Source organism: Cricetulus griseus, assembly GCF_003668045.3.
Source record: "Cricetulus griseus strain 17A/GY chromosome 1 unlocalized genomic scaffold, alternate assembly CriGri-PICRH-1.0 chr1_1, whole genome shotgun sequence".
Lineage (NCBI taxonomy): Eukaryota > Metazoa > Chordata > Mammalia > Rodentia > Cricetidae > Cricetulus > Cricetulus griseus.
Window position 1 is genome coordinate 77,762,821 of NW_023276807.1, and position 22,542 is coordinate 77,785,362.

The following is a 22,542-nucleotide window of genomic DNA, read 5'->3' on the forward strand; positions in this document are numbered from 1 at the left end:
CTTTCTTAAGTGTCTATCAGCCATTTTACACTCCTCTATTGAGAACTCTCCTGGCTTAATCTAAATTTTTAAGTGGAATACTAACGTGGAATTTGAAACTCAAGAGTGAGTGATCCCAACATGGCTGCAGATCCCTGGCCAAAGGTATTACAATGACATGCAAAGGGTGGATCGTGGCACTACTGATATTTTCTACTATCAAAACCGGCCAGAGCACTGACTGTTCTTGCAGAGGACCTGAGTTCGGTTCCTAGCTCATCCCATTGTTCACCATCCATAACTCCAGTTGTAGGAGACTGAACTCCCTCTTTCGGCTTCCTCCAGCACTGCACACACGTGGTGCACAGGCATGCATGCAGGTAAACCGCCCATGCACATAAAATTTTAAAAAGAAAACTAGAAAGCCGGATGTTACTAATTATAGTTGGAAAGCTATGAGGTCACAGTGCCGCAGTCCCGGGACGAGCTTTCCTCGGGTTGAACGGAGACTCCCGTGGGCGGTGCTGTGCTTGGTCGCACTCGATGGTCCCCGACTGCCGACTGGCTAATCCAGGGCACTGGAGGAGCTTCCGATCGAGCGCCCGGAGGCGGACCCCACGTCCCGGAAGCTGCGGCACTCACTTCCGGTCAGGCGTCTCTGTCAACCTGCCGACGTAGCTGAAGCATGGCGGTCGCGGGACTGCGGGCCGATTTAGAGCAGCGGCTCGGCGCCCTCGCTATCCGCACGGAGATCGTGGAGCACCCCGAGGTGAGGCTCCAGAACCAGGGGCCGTAGGGCGAGTGTTTCTTAGGTCTCACAGGAACTTGCAGGCCTTTCGATTCGAGACTGCGGTTATGGTGAGGAAACTTGTAGATGAGGTACTAAGTAGCAAGCCCCCACTTTATACGTGCTTGTGTTGTATCAGGTTGCGAAGACAGCAGGGCATTAAGGTGGTCTGCAATAATCATCTCCCACATCATTAGAGAAAACTATATACCACTGGGTCTGGAGAATTTTTTTCGCGGTTAGGAGCACGTACTCCTGTTGCGGATGATAGGAATTTAATTTCCAGTACCCACATCTAGTTTATAACTGCCTATAACTACAGCTGCAGGGGATCCTAAGCCCTCTTTTGGTCCCGCACTACCCTACGTGTCACTAAGAAAAGCACGTACCTTAACATGAGTTATCGTATTGGAGATTTGCATGGTACAGTTCATGGAAACTCTACCATCAGAGTTGGCAGAGTTTGAGGGACACATTTCACAATGATACAAAAAAAAGTTAACATTCCCCATCCCATGTTTACAAACGTCACAACAAAATTTTCTCTGACCTTCCACCCAGAGAGTTACATTCCAGTCTACATTGCTAAAAGAATTTTTAAAATGTTTTTTATATACTAATCCGGGGATTTAAGTTCCCCGGCAGTGGAGATCCTCAAGTGTTCTGGGGGTAAATATTAAGGTAAACTTTTACTGCCAAAGTTCAAAAACAGCGTTGCAGGGATCTGATGGCTTTGTCAGCATACTGGCATAGAAAACTAGCCTAAGAAAAACTGAGGTCCTGAGGGTAGCAACTGTGATGACTGAAGGCTTTTTTGTTGTTTTTCTGACAGGGTTTTGCTTCGTAATACAGGCTTACCTGAACTCTTGATCCCAACATTAGCCCAGAATACCATTATTACAGGGTTTCAAGGGCTTTAAAGACTGAGGGTTTAGTTTAGAGGTACCAAACTTGCCTAACATGCATAGTGCTCTGTGTTCCATCGCCAGCACCAAAAAGCCCAACCCCAAGCAATTAAAAAAAATATATAATAGATTGGGTCTCTACCAGTTAAATAAGAGTACTCCTGAAGTCTTTTAGCCACCAGGCAAACTATGTACAATTCTGCCCGTACATATGTATGTGTGCTGCTTTACTTGTGTGGTATTTTGCAGGTGTTTACAATTGAAGAAATGATGCCTCATATTCAACATTTGAAAGGAGCACATAGTAAGAACTTATTTCTTAAAGACAAAAAGAAGAAACACTACTGGCTGGTGACAGTTCTTCATGATAGACAAATTAATTTAAATGATCTTGGCAAGCAGTTAGGAGTTGGGAGTGGAAATCTTCGATTTGCTGATGAAACAGCCATGCAAGAAAAATTAAAAGTTGGTCCAGGCTGTGCCACACCTCTGGCACTGTTCTGTGATGATGGGGATGTTACATTTGTTTTGGATTCAGCTTTTCTGGAAGGTGGACATGAAAAAGTATACTTTCATCCAATGACTAATGCTGCAACCATGGGCTTGAGTCCTGAAGACTTTCTCGTATTTGTGAAGGCTACGGGGCATGATCCCATAATTCTAAACTTTGATTAAAAACTGATTGGGAGCTGTGCATGGTCTAACACTCTAGGCAGAGAAAACTGATCTGAGTTCTATGCCAACCAAGGACTTAAATATTCAGATGCTGTGTCAAACAACAAAAGCCAATTGGGCTAGTGCTCATAATAAACACATTTCTACAGCTGTTTTTTTGTGTCATTGATTTGGAGATCATCACTCACCTTAAAGATTTTTATGTCTATGAGCATTTTGCCTACTTGTATATATGTGTATCACATGTACCTACCTACGCCTGTGAAAATCAGAGGAAGACATTGGATCCCCTGGGCAGATAGTTGAGAGCCATAATGTGGGTGCTGGGAACTGAACCTGCGTCCTCTGCAAGAGCAAGGATTTCTAACCACTGACCTGTCTTTCCAGCTCCAGTATTAAAGATTTATTAAAATGATGAATTGAGGTAGTTTTTGTCAGTTGAGAGATTCTACTCTGTCTCAGTCTTCCATGACAATTATTCATTATAAGAAGGCTGTCAACGTTGGGAGTCCTTTTGGGATTAATGAACTTAAACCTTCAGTTTTTACTGCACTTGGAATATACTGATAATGGCTATTGGGGGGACATTAGAATTGTCTCCAGTAAGATAATTAAAAACACTTTCCAATGTATGTTTTTAAGCCAGTAAGTTTTTTTCCCCAATAGACAATAAAACTTTCTATTAAAACATTTTTGTTTTGTTGGGACAGGTTCTCGTGCAGGTCAGGTATCCAAGGGTAATCTTGATATTCTGATCCTCTTGCTTTTGCTTCCAAAATGTTGGGATTACAGGCAGGGACAATCACACCTGGCTTATTAAAATTAATGTAGAAAAACTAGAAGTAGAAAACTATTAAAGTTACATTTTAAAACTCAGCAGCAAAATACACCTTATTAGCATCAGAATTTGTTTCAGATGACAGAAAGGCATTTCTTTTGTCTACTACTCTAATTTACTATGTTATTTTAGGATAAATTTATTAATCTTTGTGGTGGTGAATCTTGGTTGTGAACTTGATTTGATCTGGAGACAAACACTCCTCTGGGCAGTTCTGTGAGGACATTTCTAGGGAGTACTAAATGAAGATACCCACAGTAAGCAGAACTTTGTGACAGCAGCCTAGACTCAGAAGTTCCAGGAAAGAGCAGTGCTACTTGCTGGTGAGTCCCATTGCTGCCGCCACCTCCATCCTTTTTGACATTTGCTTACGTGGGGCTGAAAATCAGAGGCTCGTCAAGAATCCTCCAGACCCTCTGTATCTACCAGGTCTTCAGACTCTCTGGTATGTAAAACAGCCATTGTTTGGATACCAAGCCCAAATGTAAGCTGATCTAAATCCCCTTTGCAATATATATTCAGTTGGTTATATGTGCCTCTAGAAATCCTAATAAAATTCTCTTTGAGTTATGGCATCTGAAAAACTAAAACTAGGAAAAATTTAGTTAGTTGTTGTATTCACTGAGGATCTGACATAGGTTAGACTATAAAAACTGCTCTTGCCCATTCCTAACAATCAAGTGAGATGTTACTAAAAGAACTATAATTTTCTATTTAATCTTTAAAAATACTTTCTATGTAGTAGAGATACTGTAATTTGAACCAACTTGTGTCACAGAAAGGCAAAATGAAACTAATGATTGCCTTGTTTTAGAGGTTCCATGCTTATTTATTTTATCTGCCCCGAATTCTGTATCTTTAAGAAAACCAGGTAGTTTTAGGTTGCTATGTATATGAAATGAAGGAAGAGAACCAGACTTTGTAGCCTTGGATATCTTGCTGATAGTAAAAACAGGCTTTGGAAGAACGATATGGCAAGACTCTGCTAGCTGACTCAAATTTATAAGTAAAAATAAAACATTACGTTTTTTTTTATTTTTATTTTTATTTTATGTGTTTTACCTGTATGTATGTCTGCACTACCTGTGTACATTGCTTGTGGAGGCCAAGAGAGTGTGCTGGGATTTCCTGGAGCTGGAGGTAGGCAGTTGTGAGCTGCCATGAGGACAGTGCTAGAAATGCAATCTGGCTCCTCTGCCAAAGCAGCCAATACTGTTAACCACAGAACCATCACTCCAGCCCCACAAAGAGATACATTTTTGCAGCCTGTCACATTTTTGGCAGTTTTACTTCCCGAAGTTTCAGTAACCTGTGCTTAAGTGACCCAAAATTATTAAATGGAAAATACCAAAATTAAACACTTAAGTTTTAAATTACATGCCATTTTGAGATGCCATCATTGAATCAAGTTTGCCTAACATATCCATGCTGTATATACTACCTATTAGTCACTTAGCCCTTGAGGTAACCAGACTGACAATATCTGTGTTTTCACAGTGCTGCTGTGAAACAAACAACCTTTATCTACTAGCTTAACAATATATTTCCTGTATCACTTCATCTCACAACCTAATTATTTTATCTCACATCACAAGGAGTGGTAACAAGTTCTGAGAAAGGGGCTGGAGCTACAACTAAGTGGTAGACTGCCAGCCTACATGCTCCAGGCTCTGAGTAAAGTCCCGAGTAGTTCCCCCCCTCACAAAAAAAACCCTGAGAAAATAAACAAAACCTGAAAAAAAATACAAACAGTATTGTTATAGATCTATTTTATTATTAGTAACTATTGTTACTCTTACTGTGCCTAGCTTTTAGTATTAATGTATAGGAAAACAAAACAACAGGCATTGACTGGGAGTGTTGGAGCATACCCCTTCTTAGATAAGGGAAACTACTATAAATTGCATTTAAACACAGTTTAGGATTGATAAAACTGACTCTCTCCCCAAACCTCTTAATAACCAAAAATGGTTAGGATAAAATACATAAAGATTGATAATAGTTTTCCAGGGCAAAGAGTAACACTTGGCTAATATACAATTTTAAAATGATTATAACAATTTGTTTAAAAAATTTACCTTTTTTATTTCTTTTTATATCAGTTAATCCAGTATATATATATATTTTAAGGAGAATCAAAGAGAAAAAAAAAAAAGAATGTGACTGTAAAAGACAATTCAAACAATGGTATCTTGTCATGCATGGAATCCTGTGGCTGATACTGGCACCACCAAGTTTTGCCATTCAACTTTACCTCCCCTTTTAGCATTAATTTTAAAGGAAATGTTACAGCTTTTTATTTGATTTGGTATTTAATAACAGTTGTGAGTACAATGGCAAACAAAAAAAAACTAGTAGAATTGAAAAGGACAATTTAAAATCAGGTTTGTCAAAGGATGTTACAAGTGCAACATTATCCATTAAGCATTTCCCTTAAGGCATTTTCATTGTCCAAATAGCTTAACGTGTACAGCAAGGTTTATATTATAAAATGGGCTCTTTTTGTAGTATTCATATTCAATACTTAAAGAAAAAAATACATCTCAGGACAAATAGCTGTAAAGAAAACAATTCACTTTTCTCATAAAAAGTAACTTAAAGTACAAAAGTAATTTAGAATACATGATTCCCTATTATAATTCCAGATTTGGTACAGTATTGATTTCACTTCCTGATATAAACTGTTAAAGACAGTACAGGCTGTAGTACTCCATCTGTGAGGTGGCTACAATTCTATAATACACACAGTGATTTTTAAATAGGCTTTAACATGCCTTGCATGAAAGGTGCTAACATGAACCTGTCTTGTGAATTCTTTGGTAACCACCAACTCAAAAAAACTTGGATCAAAACATAGCCATGGCCATCCAGGAGGCTTATTATTAGTGTTCTGGGCTGGTGCTGGTATTCTGATTTTTAAGTGTTCTTAGAGGTTTAGGGGCTGATTAAGGAATAGAAAGAACCAGATAACTAAAGGCAGGTTTAAGCCCGTTTACAAAAACAGTTCTGGTTCATTTCCATTTGGCTTAGGTTCCTACAAAGTCTGCTTTTGAAGAAAAAAAAAATTCATGTGGTTATCAATAGTCCTTTCTTGAAACAGGGTGAGAAAGGTAATGAATACAATTATGAATATTTTATAGTCTCACTGTATTCCCTTGGTTCTTTTTTCCTTCCGAGGGTTGGCGTACTCCACTTTAATACATTGCAGGCGTTTTCAGTAATGCCTGTAAGTGGTAGTGCTGATTAAAACTCAGCAGGCTCTCTTTTAGGGTATTAGCACAGAGAGGTCAAACAGCATCCTCACTCAGCCTCATTAGGTCATCTCACACTCATCAATTGTCCTGGGATGTGTGCTAATTGTGCAAATTGGATGCTAGTAATATAAATCTAACTTACCCACTTACTTTTAGCTAAAACATAATTCTACACTTATTCTCAACTTTTCAATCAAAAGTAAATTTACACATTTTTACATGCAATTGTCTCTAGACTGTCATGATATCCACTTACCAATTTGATACTTGAATCCAAGGAGTCATGATGCAGAGAGATTTCAAAGTCTAGAGAATAGTATTTCTGTTGTGCAACATTTGTGTTTCAGTAAGAATCCTTTGTATTTACATATATATAGCACCTTTCATTAAAGAGTTTCAAAGTGATTTAATTTTATAGCATTATTTTCTAGCAAAGCCTACATTATGGCAACACTGAGTTAAATAATTCTGAGTTCTCTAACTTTCAATTTCTGGTCAACTAAACATTTTATGTCTTTTTTTTTTTATTGATGTTCTTTCCAAAGGTGGCTATAAATACAACCTTCTAGTGGTCCTATTATAGAGATGGTGGAGAGGGGTTCAAAAAGAGGAGGGGGAAGAAAAGAGACTTTTGCCATGGCTACTGGGTTAGTGATGACACATTGTAAAACACACGTTATGGAATGTGTAATTATTCCAAAAAAGCTCTTCAGAATGGTAGTAAGAGCTTAATACTGTTAAAATAAAAATAATATTTTTTCATTTCAAAGATTATTCTGGTTTTTACGTTAAATAATGAACTTGCCTTAATGAGTAGCAATGCTTTTTTTTGGACTTCATAAGAAAATAAAACTGTGATATAAAATTGCTACTACTAAAAAACTGTTTCTCTGGGTTAACTAAATGTTCTTTTTGTGCTTTTTTCAAATGTTTAAGGTAACAAACACATACAAATATTTCAAAATTACCTATAATAGTTATCAAGTTTAATATTATAAAGGACAAAAACAAAAAAATCTTAGTAATAAATGACAACCTTAATAGTAAATGAGTTCCTGAAAAAATTGTGTATCATAGAAATGATTTACATTATTTTGCCATAAGAAAACTTGTTAAGTAATAATCAGGTCTCACATTAAAAAAACACGTACATAACCCAATAGCAAAGAAGGGAAATGAGTTAAGACACAATTGCTTTACCTTGGGAATGTTATTTCTGGAAAACCATCTCACTAAAAAAAGTTTCAGAAAAATGATTTTGTCTTGGATCCATTTATGAAATGCCTAGTGCAGCTTAGCAGAGAAAGTGACAAGATTACTATCATACAGTTTTTATAACTCCTGTATCTCATTATGGAATTTTCTGCATATCTTATGAATTGAGTTTCCTTTGCAGTGCATCCAAACAGTTGGCTCTAAAAACAAAACCAATAACCAGCGTACCACACATGCAGTCTGCTAACCAAAAAGGCCCTGACATGCTAGAACAATTTGTATCTTGATATATAGTACATTCCACAAAAATTCTACAGCACTTAATTTAGATTTACACAACTAAATATAAATGGCTAACTTTTGGGTAATACTTAGCAGAAGCAGTAAGCACACATGGATAAATTAATAAACAAATGTTGAAAGAAGTAGGCTGTTCTTAGAATACTTGACCTTAACACACTCGTTCCTTAGTGAGAGAATGTCCTTTATTCAGTAGAGTTTAAAGCACTGTACAGTGTCTAAAACTTCTGGCAGTTGAGTCCAGTAGTGCTCCTTGATTCAAGGAAGGAATGGAGTCTGTATTCTTGCCTGCTCTATTCACGAAGGGGTGTATTAAAATCTCATTTTTTTTTTTTAAATAGTCCTATAGTTGCTAGGTGTCTTGTTACTTCAGAAATAAAGTCTTCAGACTGAGAAACTGAAGGACACTTTTCTCTCTGTATTTTGTTGAAAGACAGAAAGAAGAAAGAAAATATAAGAACAGCTTGAAGATAAGAGCCATAAACTACAGGGAAGCTAGTATAAGAACAGCATGCACCAGGTGTTTACATGAGAACGAGAGTGACAGAAAACCAGAGGCAACATCTGAGCTGTTCTGTGTAAGGCAGGTATTTAGTCCATTCTTACCAATTACTCACAAGTTGTAATGCATAAAAGACAGACTCTACATTATTCACTGCTTAAATATAAATTGAGAGAAAATACTTAGCTTTGCTACCCAAATAGACAGGCAAAAACCTAAGCAGCCAACTAATCTTTACTAAGTAAGCAGGAGAGACAGTCAGTGGACCCAGCAAGCAGAATTTAATCTGTTAACACAATGTGCACTTATTAGTCTGTAGAAATGAGACCAGTCTCATTTATGGTTCAAGCAGGAAACTCACCACTTGGCCCACGTCATGCAGTGGGTCACTCAGTTAGGAGCTTGGATGCTCCCTAGACCTGCTTTTTGAATTTCTGCTTTCTTGTACTTTGTTCACATCTGTGGGAAAAAAGCAGTTCATGTTATTTAGTCAAAAGTTAAACATAACACAGTTCATGAAGGTAAGAGCTCTCACTGAGCAGGACAAAGAAGAATTTGAACCTGGGAAAATTACTAATCTGACAGATACCTTAGCATCTGTTTTTTTATATTTTAAAGCCAAAAGCAACACACCTATGAATGTGGTGACTATTTTTTATAAATCTAAAAGCTACCTTTTCCCCATTTTAGTTTTACAGGCTTGCATACTTACCATATCCTTACAATATAGTAATATCGTAATGGTCATCACATAATTTTATGTTAAAAAGTCTTGCAGCACAACAGTAGAAACATCTATGTTGGGGTATTATTTACTATGAACATCAAGGCTGAGGCATATTTTATACATGAAGCTGTTCAAGTATCACACTAGTCATATGGATGTAATTTACAGAAGGCCAGGCCAGGAATTTTAAATAGATACCAGTTTTATTATTTATTAAATCAGGGTACTGAATCTTCCTATCATCTTTGTGAGTTACAGGTCATGGAGTTATTTCAGGGGAAGTAAATGCAGATGCTTGACTCACAGTTGCTTTATTTTTAATGCTAACATAATCATCTTTTGGGAAACACTGTTCCTATATGATTACTAAGGAGTCCCCCACCGCTGAAAATGCAATAGACTAGTGGCTTTGATGAAACCTTGACTCCCACATATGATGTTTTCTGGAGGACGTCTACATTGCAATCTCAGACAACCCTCAGGAAACATGGACATGGTATTTAAATGTCTTACATGTAATGTGTATGTACTTTTGAAAACATCCTGGATATATCCTTACAGACATTAAGGATAAAGTATTTAAGTTTACTTTTATAAAATAACCCAGATATCTTTTAATAAAGTAATTTAGATGTATTTTAATGAACAAAATTAATTGTAAAAAAATGCAAAGGCCAGTTTTATGATGTCTAAAACTAAGTGAAGCATGTCTGTCATGAAGCCTCCAACAATATCAGCTGTTTGCCATTTAATTTTATTAGTAGGCTATGAAAAAAGGGGAAAATAATAGCATAAAATATCTGAAGTACTAAGACTGACTAGACAAAGAACTGATAGTACAAAGTAACTTGTACTATTCATGCAGAAAGTATATTAGGTGGTATAATATTAAGATATATAAAAATACTTTATGTGTTCATCTGATTACCTGTACCAGAACTATTTTTAATAGTAGCTGTTAGGAAAGAAAAGCAGGGGCAGCACTAAGAATAGAAAGTGTCTACCCATAATGTGATCTTGTGTATGTACTAGAGGAGAACTTTTTACAAAAGATACAAATTTAATTAAGTAAAGACTCTTTGAAGATTTTCCTTTTCATCCTGTATTAACAGTAACAGCCCAGTGCAGTGACTATGCAACAATATTCTCCTCTTCACTCACAGAGCTGCCTATGGCACCATCCTATGCTAAGTTATTATCAGTAACACTGAAGCTGAATCAAAATTGCAAAAACATCCCTGAGGCAGTTAAATATCCTGCAAAAATAAGTCAATCAGGATTATAGATTGTTAAATATGTTGAGAGACTGAAGCTAATTTACTTTAGAGTGACATGAACACAGAAAGATAAAACTATATGAAACTGGAGTACACGTTTTTTTAAAGATATTATCTCCATCATGTGTGGATTTTGTTTTGGGGGATGGAGAACTAAAGACTATTGTTTAATCTGTTTTTGTTTGGAGTTTCTGAGTAAAGGTCCCTCACTGGCCTGGAACTCAGAGATCACTCATCTCAGGATTAAAGGTATACCACTACACCAGGCAAGACTGGTTTTTGAGACATTTTTTAAAATTTATTTTTTATTTTGTGAGCATAGGTGTTTTGCCTGCATGTGTGTCTGTGTGAGGGTATCAGTTTCCCTTGAACTGGAGTTACAGACAGTTCTGAGCTGCCATGTGGGTGTTGGGAATTAAACCCAGGTCCTCTGGAAGAGCAGCCAGTGCTCTCAACTGCTGAACCATCTCTCCAGCCCTAACTATGTTTTTAATACTACAAATTTTAAAATGAAGACTACATACTGGTTCAATTTTTATGCTCACAAGTCCTAATTTTATACTCTAGCACAATATATTAACTTTAAAGCATCTGCATTAAGGATGTACATATTCAATTTAGTAGTCAATTAATGACAAGTTGAATTTTTCATCATTTAAAAACCTTGCCATGCTTCTGAACAGAAGTAAAAATACAAATCCCAAGGTAATGAGTAACTTGGTTTATTTCTCTTTGATTCATATGTAAAAAAAAACTGGAAAAAAATTTTGTTAAAGGATTCCAAAAAAAAAAAAAGTCATCTTGAGCGATTGTGTTTATCAGAAAAAACAAAAACAAAAAACAGCACCAAGAAGAGAATAACACAAATGCACCTGTCATCTGTAAATCACATTTAAGTTTGATGGAAAATTTTAGGAATAATACATTTATGAATAAACAATACTTTTAAAAATTTGAACAATGTTTTGTAAATATGAGCATTAGTTCAAACTAAGTTGAATTATTATTTCACTGAAAAGAGAACAGGACAAATAATATGATTAAGTGACAAAAGAAAATGACATTTTCAAAAACATTTCCGTTATTAATACTGTACATATGCAACATAAATTGCACATTCACGAACAGTGAGAGACAGGAGGCAGGAAAAGCAAATGAACACTCTTTTTAGAAGCAGCCAAACAATGACTTGGATATGGTTTCTTGGTAACAGCAGAACATGCAACTATTTTAACATGCTTCAAGATATCAAAGTATCGTTATCAAGTGACAAAAGATGCAAAAGAAAAACGTATGGTTGGATTTTTAAAGGCATGCAAAAAATGTACAATGTAATTACTATTTCATGCAAACTTTGGTGTGGTTACACATTCATGTTTATATACATGCCTTTTTATACAGCTGAATAATCTTAAAGATAAAAACCTAGCAAATAACATCAACATTACGCAGTTTTGATCAAACACAACCATATTCATACCAAAGAGTTTGACTATCCTCTGAAACTGATAATGCAACTTCAGTGTCATCAGGGGAGCATGCAGGAATGATAAGATTGTGGCTATCTACGGAGGATTTTGGGCTAGTGTTACTGGGGTTTTGACTATCACAAAACTGTTCATTGTATTTCTGTGCAGCTTTACCCCAAGAGGCAGAGGCCTGGTCAGTTACTCTAGTAAGTGACTTGGCTGGAAACCCACTTATGTTACTAACCAATTCTGTATTCAGGGATAGAAATGGCTGAGATGAATGAACCATGGTAAATGACCCACAGGTATCGTTAGGTGATATTTCAAATGCATCGTTAGACATTTTAACAGTGGCAAAAGTTTGGTTTAGAAACTGTGGCCTTCCTGGTTTTGATTTTCTAGCCTGGGTACAGAGAGACTCAGATGTGTCTACAGCTACATCATCTGGGGCCTGATGCCCTCCAGCATGTGTTGGAACATCCGAGGACCACTGCCGTAAATGGTACTCACTAGATGCTGCAGTGATGCTGCTATCAGCAGTAGGTGGTGCTGAATCAACTGACACGGGCAGTCTACTGTCCTTGGTCAAAAAATCATGGATGCTGGTCCTTCGTGTTGTTCCTTCAGCAGTAGAGATCACACTGCTTGCACGAGGTAAAGTGGCATAAGGATTGCTATCTTTTGATTGTCTTGACACAGAGGTTTCTTTTACTAGTTTTATCTTTCCTTGAGTGCTTGGTGTAGGTTTCCCTGCAGAACTAATGGAGTAGGCATCTTCAGTCTTTCGAGGACCAGGTCTCAAAAATTCAGGTTTAGTTGTCCGTCTATCATAGAAGTCCCCTGGAGTTTTTCCACTTACTGACCTGGCCAGGGCACAGCTAACTGGCTTGTCTTTTCCCAGAAAGTCAGAAGAGACAGACAAACTTTTCATTACTTCATCTAAAAGATTCTCTTGACTTGAGGACTTCAACTGTTGAAAGGAAAAACAATACAGATTACTGAATATAGCCATGTTGAGAGTTGCCTGGTAAAATGAACTATACACTATAGAGTTGCTGTTATCTCTTCATGCTCCATAATTAAAAAAAAATTCTAAGGCTCATTCACAAGGCATTTAACTATTGTTACTCATCTAAATCAAGGTCACCATATATTGAACTAACCTGTATTGAGGTAAGCTTGTTGCTTTCTTCTAAAAACTGTTGTAGAGTAACAACTTCACTTCCAGGAGAACCAGCTTTAATCTTGTGATGTGCTCGACCTTCTACTGTTTCAGACATTTTATGCTGGAGCATAGGACTTGACCTGGTCTGTCTTTTCAAATACTGGATTGGACTGCTACCACTGCTGGACCAAGTCTCATGATCATGAAGCAGACTAAATTCTCCACTGCTGTGGCTTTGTGGCCTGCTTTGGTTATGAACTGCACCTGCTTTTGGAGTAAATGCTGTATTGAGACTTCAATAATAGAAATGAGATAATACTATGTAAAATTTGTTAGCAGAGTTCTAATTCTATTAGTAGCCATACTGATTTTAAACTTCATTTAGACATGCTTAGGTAAGCTATGTTATTTGTTCCTCAGTCTAAGAACTGGATGCCACAGCTACTTTTCTGGTTTTATTAAACTGACAAATATTCTAAGTTCTGTAAGGGCAAAAATATACTTTCATCACCAAAGCCTAAAGAATTTTACATTAAACAATCATTCAATGTACTGAAGACTAAATGAGTAAATAAAGTAATAAGCAGTAACAATTTAGGTTAAAATAACTGTAAAATAAATTATAATTTAGAAAAGAAGCTATTTCAAACTATTTCAGAATGTTAAAGCCCAAGACATTTATATACAAAGAAGTATTTTAATTGTCTTTATGGAGTCTCAATTCAATTACTTATTCAAAGATTTCGCACTAAATGAAACTCTAAAATGTCTAAAAAAATTTAAACAACATACACAGAAGGAAAGTTAAAAAGACATGAAATTAGACCAGCCCCATAAAAAAATGAAACAAAGAATTTCAGAAAGTGTTTCACTGGATAGCCAATATTGGTTTGGAACCTGGTATGTACGTTAGGCTGTCCTAGAACTTGCAATTCTCCTGTTTCACCATCTCAAGTGCTGGGATTACAGGTATGTCACCATGCATGGCTTATTCTTTTTTAGTATCTGAATTATTTGATTGGTTCTGACGTCCACTGTTCACTGTTTATTTGAGGTTGAATTACATAGAATGGACACTAGTTATAAAATAAAGTTCCTAAGAATGTTCACTATTCCTTTATATGACTGATTATTAGTAATAAACTGTACAGAACATCAAGACAGAAAATTATTCCATCATAAGAGTAAGGGGGTCATGGAAGACTTAAGTTGTGTTATTTTTCAGAACTAAGATTTTCTTATATTTTCAAATCAAGAAATCTTCCACAGTTTGAGGCTATTATTATTGGGTATGATTTATAAAAAGAAAACTTAATTCCCCTCAAAATTATGTTTCTGATCACTGTAATAAGAGTCATAAAATTAATTATAAAAATAAGACAAATGTAACTCAAAAGCAATAGAACAAATGCATTCAATATAGTTGTACAATTCTAGAGTATAGAGAATAGCTATGGTATCTGTTAACAAGAACAGTCTAAAGGCAATAATATATTTTAAAGAAAAATGTAATAGTCAAGATTTCCAGCTATTACTTTAAAAACCTCACCTTGGAACAACACATTAAAACACACACACAAAAAGAATCTTGAAATAATTCTTTATATGAGACATATGTGCATCCATATACTTCTCATGTGACATACTCATATAAACACACAGAAAGAAAAGTTTTTCTTTCTCTTTTTTAGAGGTACATATTTTATTGACAAAGTAAGCTAACACGATTTTTAAAATACAAGTAATGCAAGTTTAATGTGCATGCATCATGAAGAAACTTAAGGACAACCATTTAGATGTCAAGCACAAAATGTCACTTAAAATAAGGGCCTACGGATAATTCTGAAACAAAGATTACAGTGAAGACTATTTTATGTGTAAAAATGAAGAACTGAACAAGAATAAATGCTCCTGATTTTACATTTGTAAACATTGAAATACATCTGTATTACAATGTAAAAGTGCAAGCATTCCAGAGAACTATGTTTCAAACATAGATAATTTGGATTTCGCAGTTTTCATCAGAAACTTTATCTCATTTCCAACTTTTTCCTCTCTGGTTCTGGAGCTAAACTCAGGCGAGGCCTTGTGAACACTAAGCACAAGGTGCTCTACCATTGAGAAGCACTCTCTATCCTTCTGCTTTTAAACAATACTGGAAACCAGAGGGAGCACAGGAATAAATTTACCTACAGCATACCTTTGACTTCATGGAGTGAAGCATTATTATTGCTATTGCTAGTGGATGTTCTGCCACTATCAAGGCTGGCTGGTCTTGAAGCTAAATGAAAAAATCAGGAGATAGTATAATGAAACTTCCATCTGATAGCATTGAATTTTACATTCTGGTCACAGAATGCTTTGAGGAAACAATCATGCATACTGTCCCAGCTTGAGCATGCTCACAGAATGGTAAATCATACAGATTACAAAGTAAAGACATCTTTAGATAGTTCACTAAGATGCTTTGGAACTTGGCACTTCTGCAAAAACAGCTGAAATTAAAAGACGGAGGGAGGGAGAAAAAAGGAGGAAAGAGATCATATTTATACTTGAAAATGATTTCTAGAGAAGGATACCACAGCTTTTTCTATTTAATAAAATTCCATGTTCCCCTTGTCTCCAGCAAATGCTACAGATTGGGTAACTTACAAGAGAATAAGGCAAGGGATCTCTATGCTTCAGAGTGACCGCTGCACTGTTAACATCACACACACATGTCACACACTTTTTTGGGGGGTGGTGGTGGTTGAGACAGGGTTTCTCTGTAGCTTTGGAGCCTGTCCTGGAATTCACTCTGTAGACTGGTCTGGCACTGAACTCACAGTGATTCACCTGTCTCTGTCTCTTGAGTGTTGGGATTAACGGCATGTGACACCACCATCTGGCAACTATTGTTTTGTTTTGGACACAGAGCTTCTTTGGAGCTTTGGGTTCTGTCCTGGAACTCTATCTGTAGACTGGGCTGCACTTGAACTCAATAATTTTTTTTAAAGGTTTAGTTTTATGTGTATGAGTGTTTGCCTGAATGTAGGTATGTACACGTACCACATTTGTGCCTGAAATCCCTCAAAAATCAGGAAAGGGTATCAGATCCCCTGGAACTGGTGTTGCACATGGTGGTGGGCCACCATGTGGGTACTGGGAACTGAATCCAGTTGCTTTGCAAGCACAGCAAATTACTTAACTGCTAAGCCATCTTACTAGCCCCCAACATCCTATTATGTTTTAGAAAATTAATTTATAATTATTACCATGTACACGTACATGAATGCTGTGGCCATGGCACATGAGGGGAGGTCAGAAGACAACTTTGGAGTTTTTCTTTCCATCCATCATTAAATGGATTCTATGAATTGAGCTTATGTAGCTGGGCTTGTATGGCAAGTGCCTTTAACTGCTGAGCCATTCTGCTGGCTCTAATATCCTATATATTTTTTTTTTTAAAAAATTAAGTATACATGTATGAGTTTATGCATGTGAATGCAGAGACTGCAGAGGCCAGAAGAGGGCGTCAGTTCCTCTGAATTTAAGAGTTATACGTAGTTTGTGAACTGCTCAGTGTGGATGTTGGGTATCTAATGTGGGTCCTCTGCAAGAGCAGTATGAACTCTTAACCTGCTAAGCTATCTCTCTAGCCTCATACATCTTTATTCTTATTTATACAAAGGAGGTTACACCACTAGGAAGTGACATGGAGCATGACATGGAGCAGCTTACTAATGAAGTTTCTTTTAGCATGTTATCTGTTACTAGTAATAATTTCATTTGGTAAGACAGGATTTTTCCAAATAGGAATTAAAAAATCTAAAATACTCTATACTGTACAAAGCTTGTTTTTTAGTATCCATCCTTTATCAAAATAAGAATTTAAAACCCAATGGTGAAGTGCAACTCTTATAATGAACCGTGTATGAGAATGGTAACAAAATAACCTCTGAAAATTATATAGGCATACTTTGTAAATAATATTGGTTAAAAGAGAATACTCACATGAACCAATAATCCTAAAAGGGACAAATGCAGTATTAGATTAGAAGGGGAAGTAATTCCACATTCACTGACTCAATGCATGAATCTCAGGTATTCAGTACTTAATACTCCCATTCAGTATTTAATGTATACCAACTAAGTTAAGTGCACTGCTTACCATGAACTCTTGATCCCGTACTAGAATCATCACTAATACCCTGTGGACTTACGTCTTCAAAGGATGTAGTATCTACATGAAATAGCAAAATGGATATAAATATATTTTGTACTACAACAATTTCACTATAATTACACAGAATGTGGATATTCTTTTTCAGTCACACACAATATATCTTGAATTAATGTATTCATAGACTCGGGCAGAAACTGGAACTAGAAGAAAAAAGTAGCTCTGATGAGAACTGACTTGTTAAGAAAACACCAGAAGCAATGAAACAGTCCCCCGTGACTCTTCAAAGCAAAGCAAAAACCTGGGTGGTTCTATGTAGCTTTCTTAAGTTGTAGTGCTTTTGGGCTTTAAGAAAGATATATATCACTCCCTCCTCTTTTCTACTCTGTCTGGTTCTCTTCTTGGAAGTTCATTAGCTATTTATTATGAGAGGAGGGCCTATGAAAGATTTGATTATTTGCATACTATCTTAAAAGTGTGAAATAACTTGAAAATTTCCCCAAATCAAATCTAGATCATGGCTTGATTATTTCAAGTTGAAGAAAAAAAAGTACACAGGGAAGTCAAATTAAAATTTCCGTTGCTAACAGTTACACAGCACAGTGCAAATAGCAGACGGCCTATACCTTTATTATTAACCAACTGCTTGGATCGGAAGGCTGCAGAAGAGTTGACAGTTGAAAAGTTGATGGCTGTAGTGGAGAAGGCCATAGCTCCCAATTCTTTTCTCCTTTTACCCGTTGAAATATCATCAGGGACCTCCAAATTTTCAGTACTACCTGTCCACTGTCCTCCTGCTAGGACCATGGACTGCACCAGGTCATTCATGGCTGGGATGCAAATGAGAGCAAATGAATCAGCATGGTTAATGGATTGGCTCTTATTTCTATTGTGTATTATAAATGATCTGGTTTTGTCTATGAATTAATGCAAATGGGCCCCAAACTGTAACTACAAGGCCATTTGAGCAATGACATGCATTCAGCTGAATGAAATGAGGTCAAAAGCTGATAAATTCTGGTACTTTTACCACCCCCCCCCCACCTTTAGAAGACAGAAAGGAACTTTACTATGTATAACTGCCATGCTTTTGTGCTGTGATGTGAAATATAATTAGAAGCCTTTACAATGTAGTTTTGTGGTGACAAAAATGGAATGAAATAAGATGGAGAGCAATTTTACACAGTGTCATTATTGAAAATGAAAGAGTCCTTGGTCAGAGCAGGTTACTGAATAAATTCTTCATCTTTATAAATCAAGTAAATTTACCAATGAATAAAAACCTGAAAGAGATACTCAAAGTAACACACATTTAATGTGATTATGTCATTACCCGTTTCACTTAAAGAGAAAGCCAAGATTATTACATAAAGAATGGACAAACATTTTCAAGGGTTATAGGCCACTTTATTCATTCATTCATTCATTTGATTTGGTTCATTAAGGAAATAAATTCCTAATGCTAAAGGGTTTGTTATATTTTTCCTTAAACTTCTTTGGGGAAAATCTGTATGGCATATAGAATTAAGTTTGTTTGTTTGTGCCAGTTTTAAGAAAGCACTGGGCATTTACAAGTGTATTACATGTATTACTAAACATATGCATATATATGTATGAGTATACATATAATGCAAATTCATTGTCTTTTTGAAAAAAATATTCTTCCAGCTCCTCATATAAAGGAAGACTGCACTTTGCAAAAGAAGAAATTAGTACAGTGCAGAGAAGGGTTAGTGAAAAATTAGTGATGGAAGCCAGTGTGGTCATCTGAAAGAAGCTGAGCTGTCATAAGGTCTTACACATGGAACGACGGTAGCAGGCCTTCATTTTGTCTTTATCCTTCGGTCTGTTCCTCAAAAAGGGCAGTCTTTTCAGTGCAACCACTTTAATGTCAGAGCATGAGGAAAAACAGAAACAGGGAAATGAAAGAAAAAAGGGAGAAGAACAGATGGGAGTTAAATGTTGAAATTAAGGACAGGAATGAATGTTGGTCTCACTATGTACACTACATTACAGCTAATACCCTCATGGTGCTGGGGATCATGAAACAGGAAGCATGCATTTTGATACTGTAAATACTTAGAAGCACTGACGACAACCACAAGGAACATGTACTTTGAAAGCACTGGCTACAGTCCTAAAAAACAGGAACTTATTAGAAGTACTTAGGGAGAAACCAAATGTCCTAGTTAAATTGTAAAAGTAAACTTTTAAAATTTGGCTATTGGTGGCTTATACTATAAAAGATGAATCATACAAAGTTTACAACACAAGCATCTATTTACTTTAAAAATTTTAAGTTTAAGACTTTCTTTAAAAAAAGTTAGAAAAACACGTATCTCCCACCAAAGGATTTTAGTAATATATATGTGTATATCTATGTCTATATACAGATGCAGATACTACACATACATCAACCAAAATTACGGTGGTTAGGTATTTAAAGCAAAATATACTTTTAAAAAAAGCCTTAATTTTTTGTTAGTCTCCTAAAGTTTAATAAAGAAAACACTGATTTAAACTAAAATCCAGCGCATTATTTAACAGCACTGTAGAGATACACATTCTTTCAACAAGTCTTCCTAAAGATAAAACAGCAGGTATATTAGGCTCATTTTACAAAAAGTTGGTTGAAAGAAGGAAAAAAGAATGGTTTGACATCAGCAATAAGTGTTAGCACTAAGTTCTTAAGGTAACAAAAAAGGAACTCCAGGGCAAGCAAAATGGGTGGAAAGCATTTAAACATATTTGGGGGCTGGAGAGAGGGCTCAGTAGTTAAGAGCACTGGCTGTTCTTCCAAAGAACCCAAGTACAATTCCAAGCACCCATATGGCAGCTCACAACTGTCTGTAATTCCAGTTTCAGGGGATCCAATGCCCTCTTCTGACTTCTGATGGCACCAGCTATACATGTAGTACCAGACATAAAGGCAAGCAAAATATTCATGTACAGAACATTATAATAAATAACAAATTTAAAATGTATTTTAAAGGGCCCATAAGGTGGATTTATGCAAAAAAGAAAGGAAGCACTTCACAAAAATAATTTTGTGAATTAAAGGGCTATTGCACAAGTATAGGAATTATTAGGATAAATAATAAGCTATATCTTAGTATGGCTTAATATAAAAATAATTGTATGTTTATGAAAACATGCACAACCTTAATAACTATGCTCTTTTTCAGAAGGTTGTCATCAGCATGTATATTCAAAGCTTTTTTTTGATAAATTGGTAAGTATTCATTGAAAGAAGTACAAGCTAAAATAGCTTCTTGTTTGACTGTCGTGAGGGGAGTCATGATTCATTTATTTAAGCTTTTTAATTTGACATACATCTTTTCATGCTTGGTAAACATAGCTAGTCCCAATGATCAAAAAGGAATGAACCGAAAGTAATGTAAAAATGGACACTTAGCTAAAACAAAGCTGAATGGTTGCAGCATGCACATGTCATGTGTAGATACTTTTCTTTTTTTTTCCTTTTTCTGTTTTCAGCTGTTTTTCAAAGACTGCTTTACTGACATGACAGACAGACATTCTTCCAAAATGGGCAGGATAAAAAGAATTTAAAATTTGCCAGGGATGTGATTTTTCTCATAGTAATTATGTTTGAGACATATGTTGTTTTTCCAAAGCATACTTATATTAACGGTACATTTTATTGAAAACAAAATCTAAAGTTGAATAACTGTAGAAAAGGAGAATATTATTTCTTTCTGATTTTTATCCTGAATGTTTCAGGAGGCAGTATGAAACAATGACTTAATGTTAGACAGACAGAATGACACATGTGTGTGTGTGTGTGTGTGTGTGTGTGTGTGTGTGTGTGTTTGCTCAAGTCTAAATTATATTCCTGTAATCTAAAATAATTAAGGACATGTATTACATTTTCTTAATAGGATGCCAGATAATTCTGTGTCTAGAAGATAAAACTGAGTACTAGCTACCTACAAAGGAAAACTTGATGATTTCTCTATACCAGTATGTATAAATTAGGTGGATGAGGCTAGATGTCAAAAGATTGCAGATAATGATCATCTTATGTGGAGCTATAGAATTCTATTGCTTTCTTTTAATTTTTCTTTTGTTCTTTTTCTTTTGTTCTTTTTCTTTTGGTTTCTCCAGACAGGGTTTCTCTGTGTAGCTTTGTAGGCCCCGAGGACCTTGAACTCACAGACATCCATCTGCCTCTGCCTCTTGAGTGCTGAGATTAAAAGCTTGTACCACCACTCCCTGGCTTTAGAATTCTATTGCTTTCTAGAGAGTATGAGATGTATTATTATGTATGCATCTGTACTTTTTGTTGTTATCACTGATTGACTGACTAGGCTGCTAAAACTGTACTGTGAAATACATGCTACAGTCCCAAATACCATCTCCTTTTGGAGACAATTCACAAGGCCATAACATTGTACCTTTTTTTTTTTTTTTTTTTTTTTTGAGTATTCTGAGAACCATCCACATGGACAGCCTACCTCTGAGGGAAGCACAGCTGCCTTTGCTTATTTTTTATTCCAAAAGGATAGTGTAGTTTGTTAGAAAGAGGGTTTCATGTAAGCCAGGCTGGCCTTGAACTTGCTATATACCAGTTCTGAAGATTCTGAACTCCAATCCTTTTGCTTCCACTCCCCAGCACTGAGATTACAGGTGTGCATCACCATACCTGGCTACATTTATAAGTTTAGTGATATTGGTAAAGATGTGATTAAAGTATATACTTTTCCAGGTATTTTATTAGAACACAGATAGACACCTTCAAAGAGCTTAGTATTGAATTCTTTTCTCTTTTTCTTAAATTACATACTTTCCAGGCTCTTTCTCTGGTCTTGCAATTTAGCTAAAACACACACTAGTAGTAGTTAACTAAAAAGTCTACAAATTGTATCAGGCACATTATTTGGGGTTTCCAAGTCTAGTAAAAACTAAATCATAAGTTTATACATTTACATTTCCCCATCTTTATTTCATTTTAAGCAAAACTTTAGCAAGTATCCCTCAATATTTTGAGATCAGTTATCTTTAAATAAATTCTATAATACCTCTTCAAATTAGTATTTACTTTTATTTTCCCAATATAACTTTCTTCCAATTTTATACTACTGAAGCATATGAGCAAAAACCTCATTATAAAATGCTGTACTTTGAGTAAGTTATAAATACCAATGAAATGAAATCTCGTTCTTATTTCTTATCCTTATAATTACTCTGTGAAGCCTATTTTAACAACATATTTTAGGAGCAGACATAGCCAAGCTGTTATTTCAATGTTCTTTTTACAGTATTTTAC

The 22,542-nt window shown here is 35.9% G+C and overlaps 2 protein-coding genes across 11 annotated transcripts in view; one reads left to right on the plus strand and one right to left on the minus strand.

Annotated features, from left to right (window-relative positions):
- Positions 1-594: 594 nt before the first annotated feature.
- LOC100765635 (prolyl-tRNA synthetase associated domain-containing protein 1) lies at positions 595-2,500 on the plus strand. The gene is made up of 2 exons (XM_027387970.2): positions 595-748; positions 1,921-2,500. The coding sequence occupies exons 1-2, from the start codon at positions 665-667 to the stop codon at positions 2,344-2,346; spliced, it is 510 nt and encodes a 169-aa protein (XP_027243771.1). The 5' UTR covers positions 595-664; the 3' UTR covers positions 2,347-2,500.
- A 4,453-nt stretch (positions 2,501-6,953) lies between these two features.
- The window catches only part of Ccdc88a (coiled-coil domain containing 88A), a 153,362-nt gene continuing 137,773 nt past the window's right edge, over positions 6,954-22,542 (minus strand). For 2 of the 10 annotated variants that reach the window (XM_027387968.2, XM_027387967.2), the window contains exons 26-33: positions 19,055-19,138; positions 17,882-18,085; positions 17,244-17,315; positions 15,294-15,374; positions 13,092-13,360; positions 12,439-12,898; positions 8,817-8,914; positions 6,954-8,369 (exon numbers count right to left, since the gene is read on the minus strand). In XM_027387968.2, the coding sequence (XP_027243769.1) occupies positions 8,850-8,914; positions 12,439-12,898; positions 13,092-13,360; positions 15,294-15,374; positions 17,244-17,315; positions 17,882-18,085; positions 19,055-19,138 (1,235 nt within the window). In that variant the 3' untranslated portion in view covers positions 6,954-8,369; positions 8,817-8,849. Of the gene's footprint in view, positions 8,370-8,816; positions 8,915-10,913; positions 12,899-13,091; positions 13,361-15,293; positions 15,375-17,243; positions 17,316-17,881; positions 18,086-19,054; positions 19,139-22,542 lie in introns of those variants that run through there. The other 8 variants (XR_003479645.2, XM_027387969.2, XM_027387962.2 and 5 more) reach the window with 8 other exon arrangements.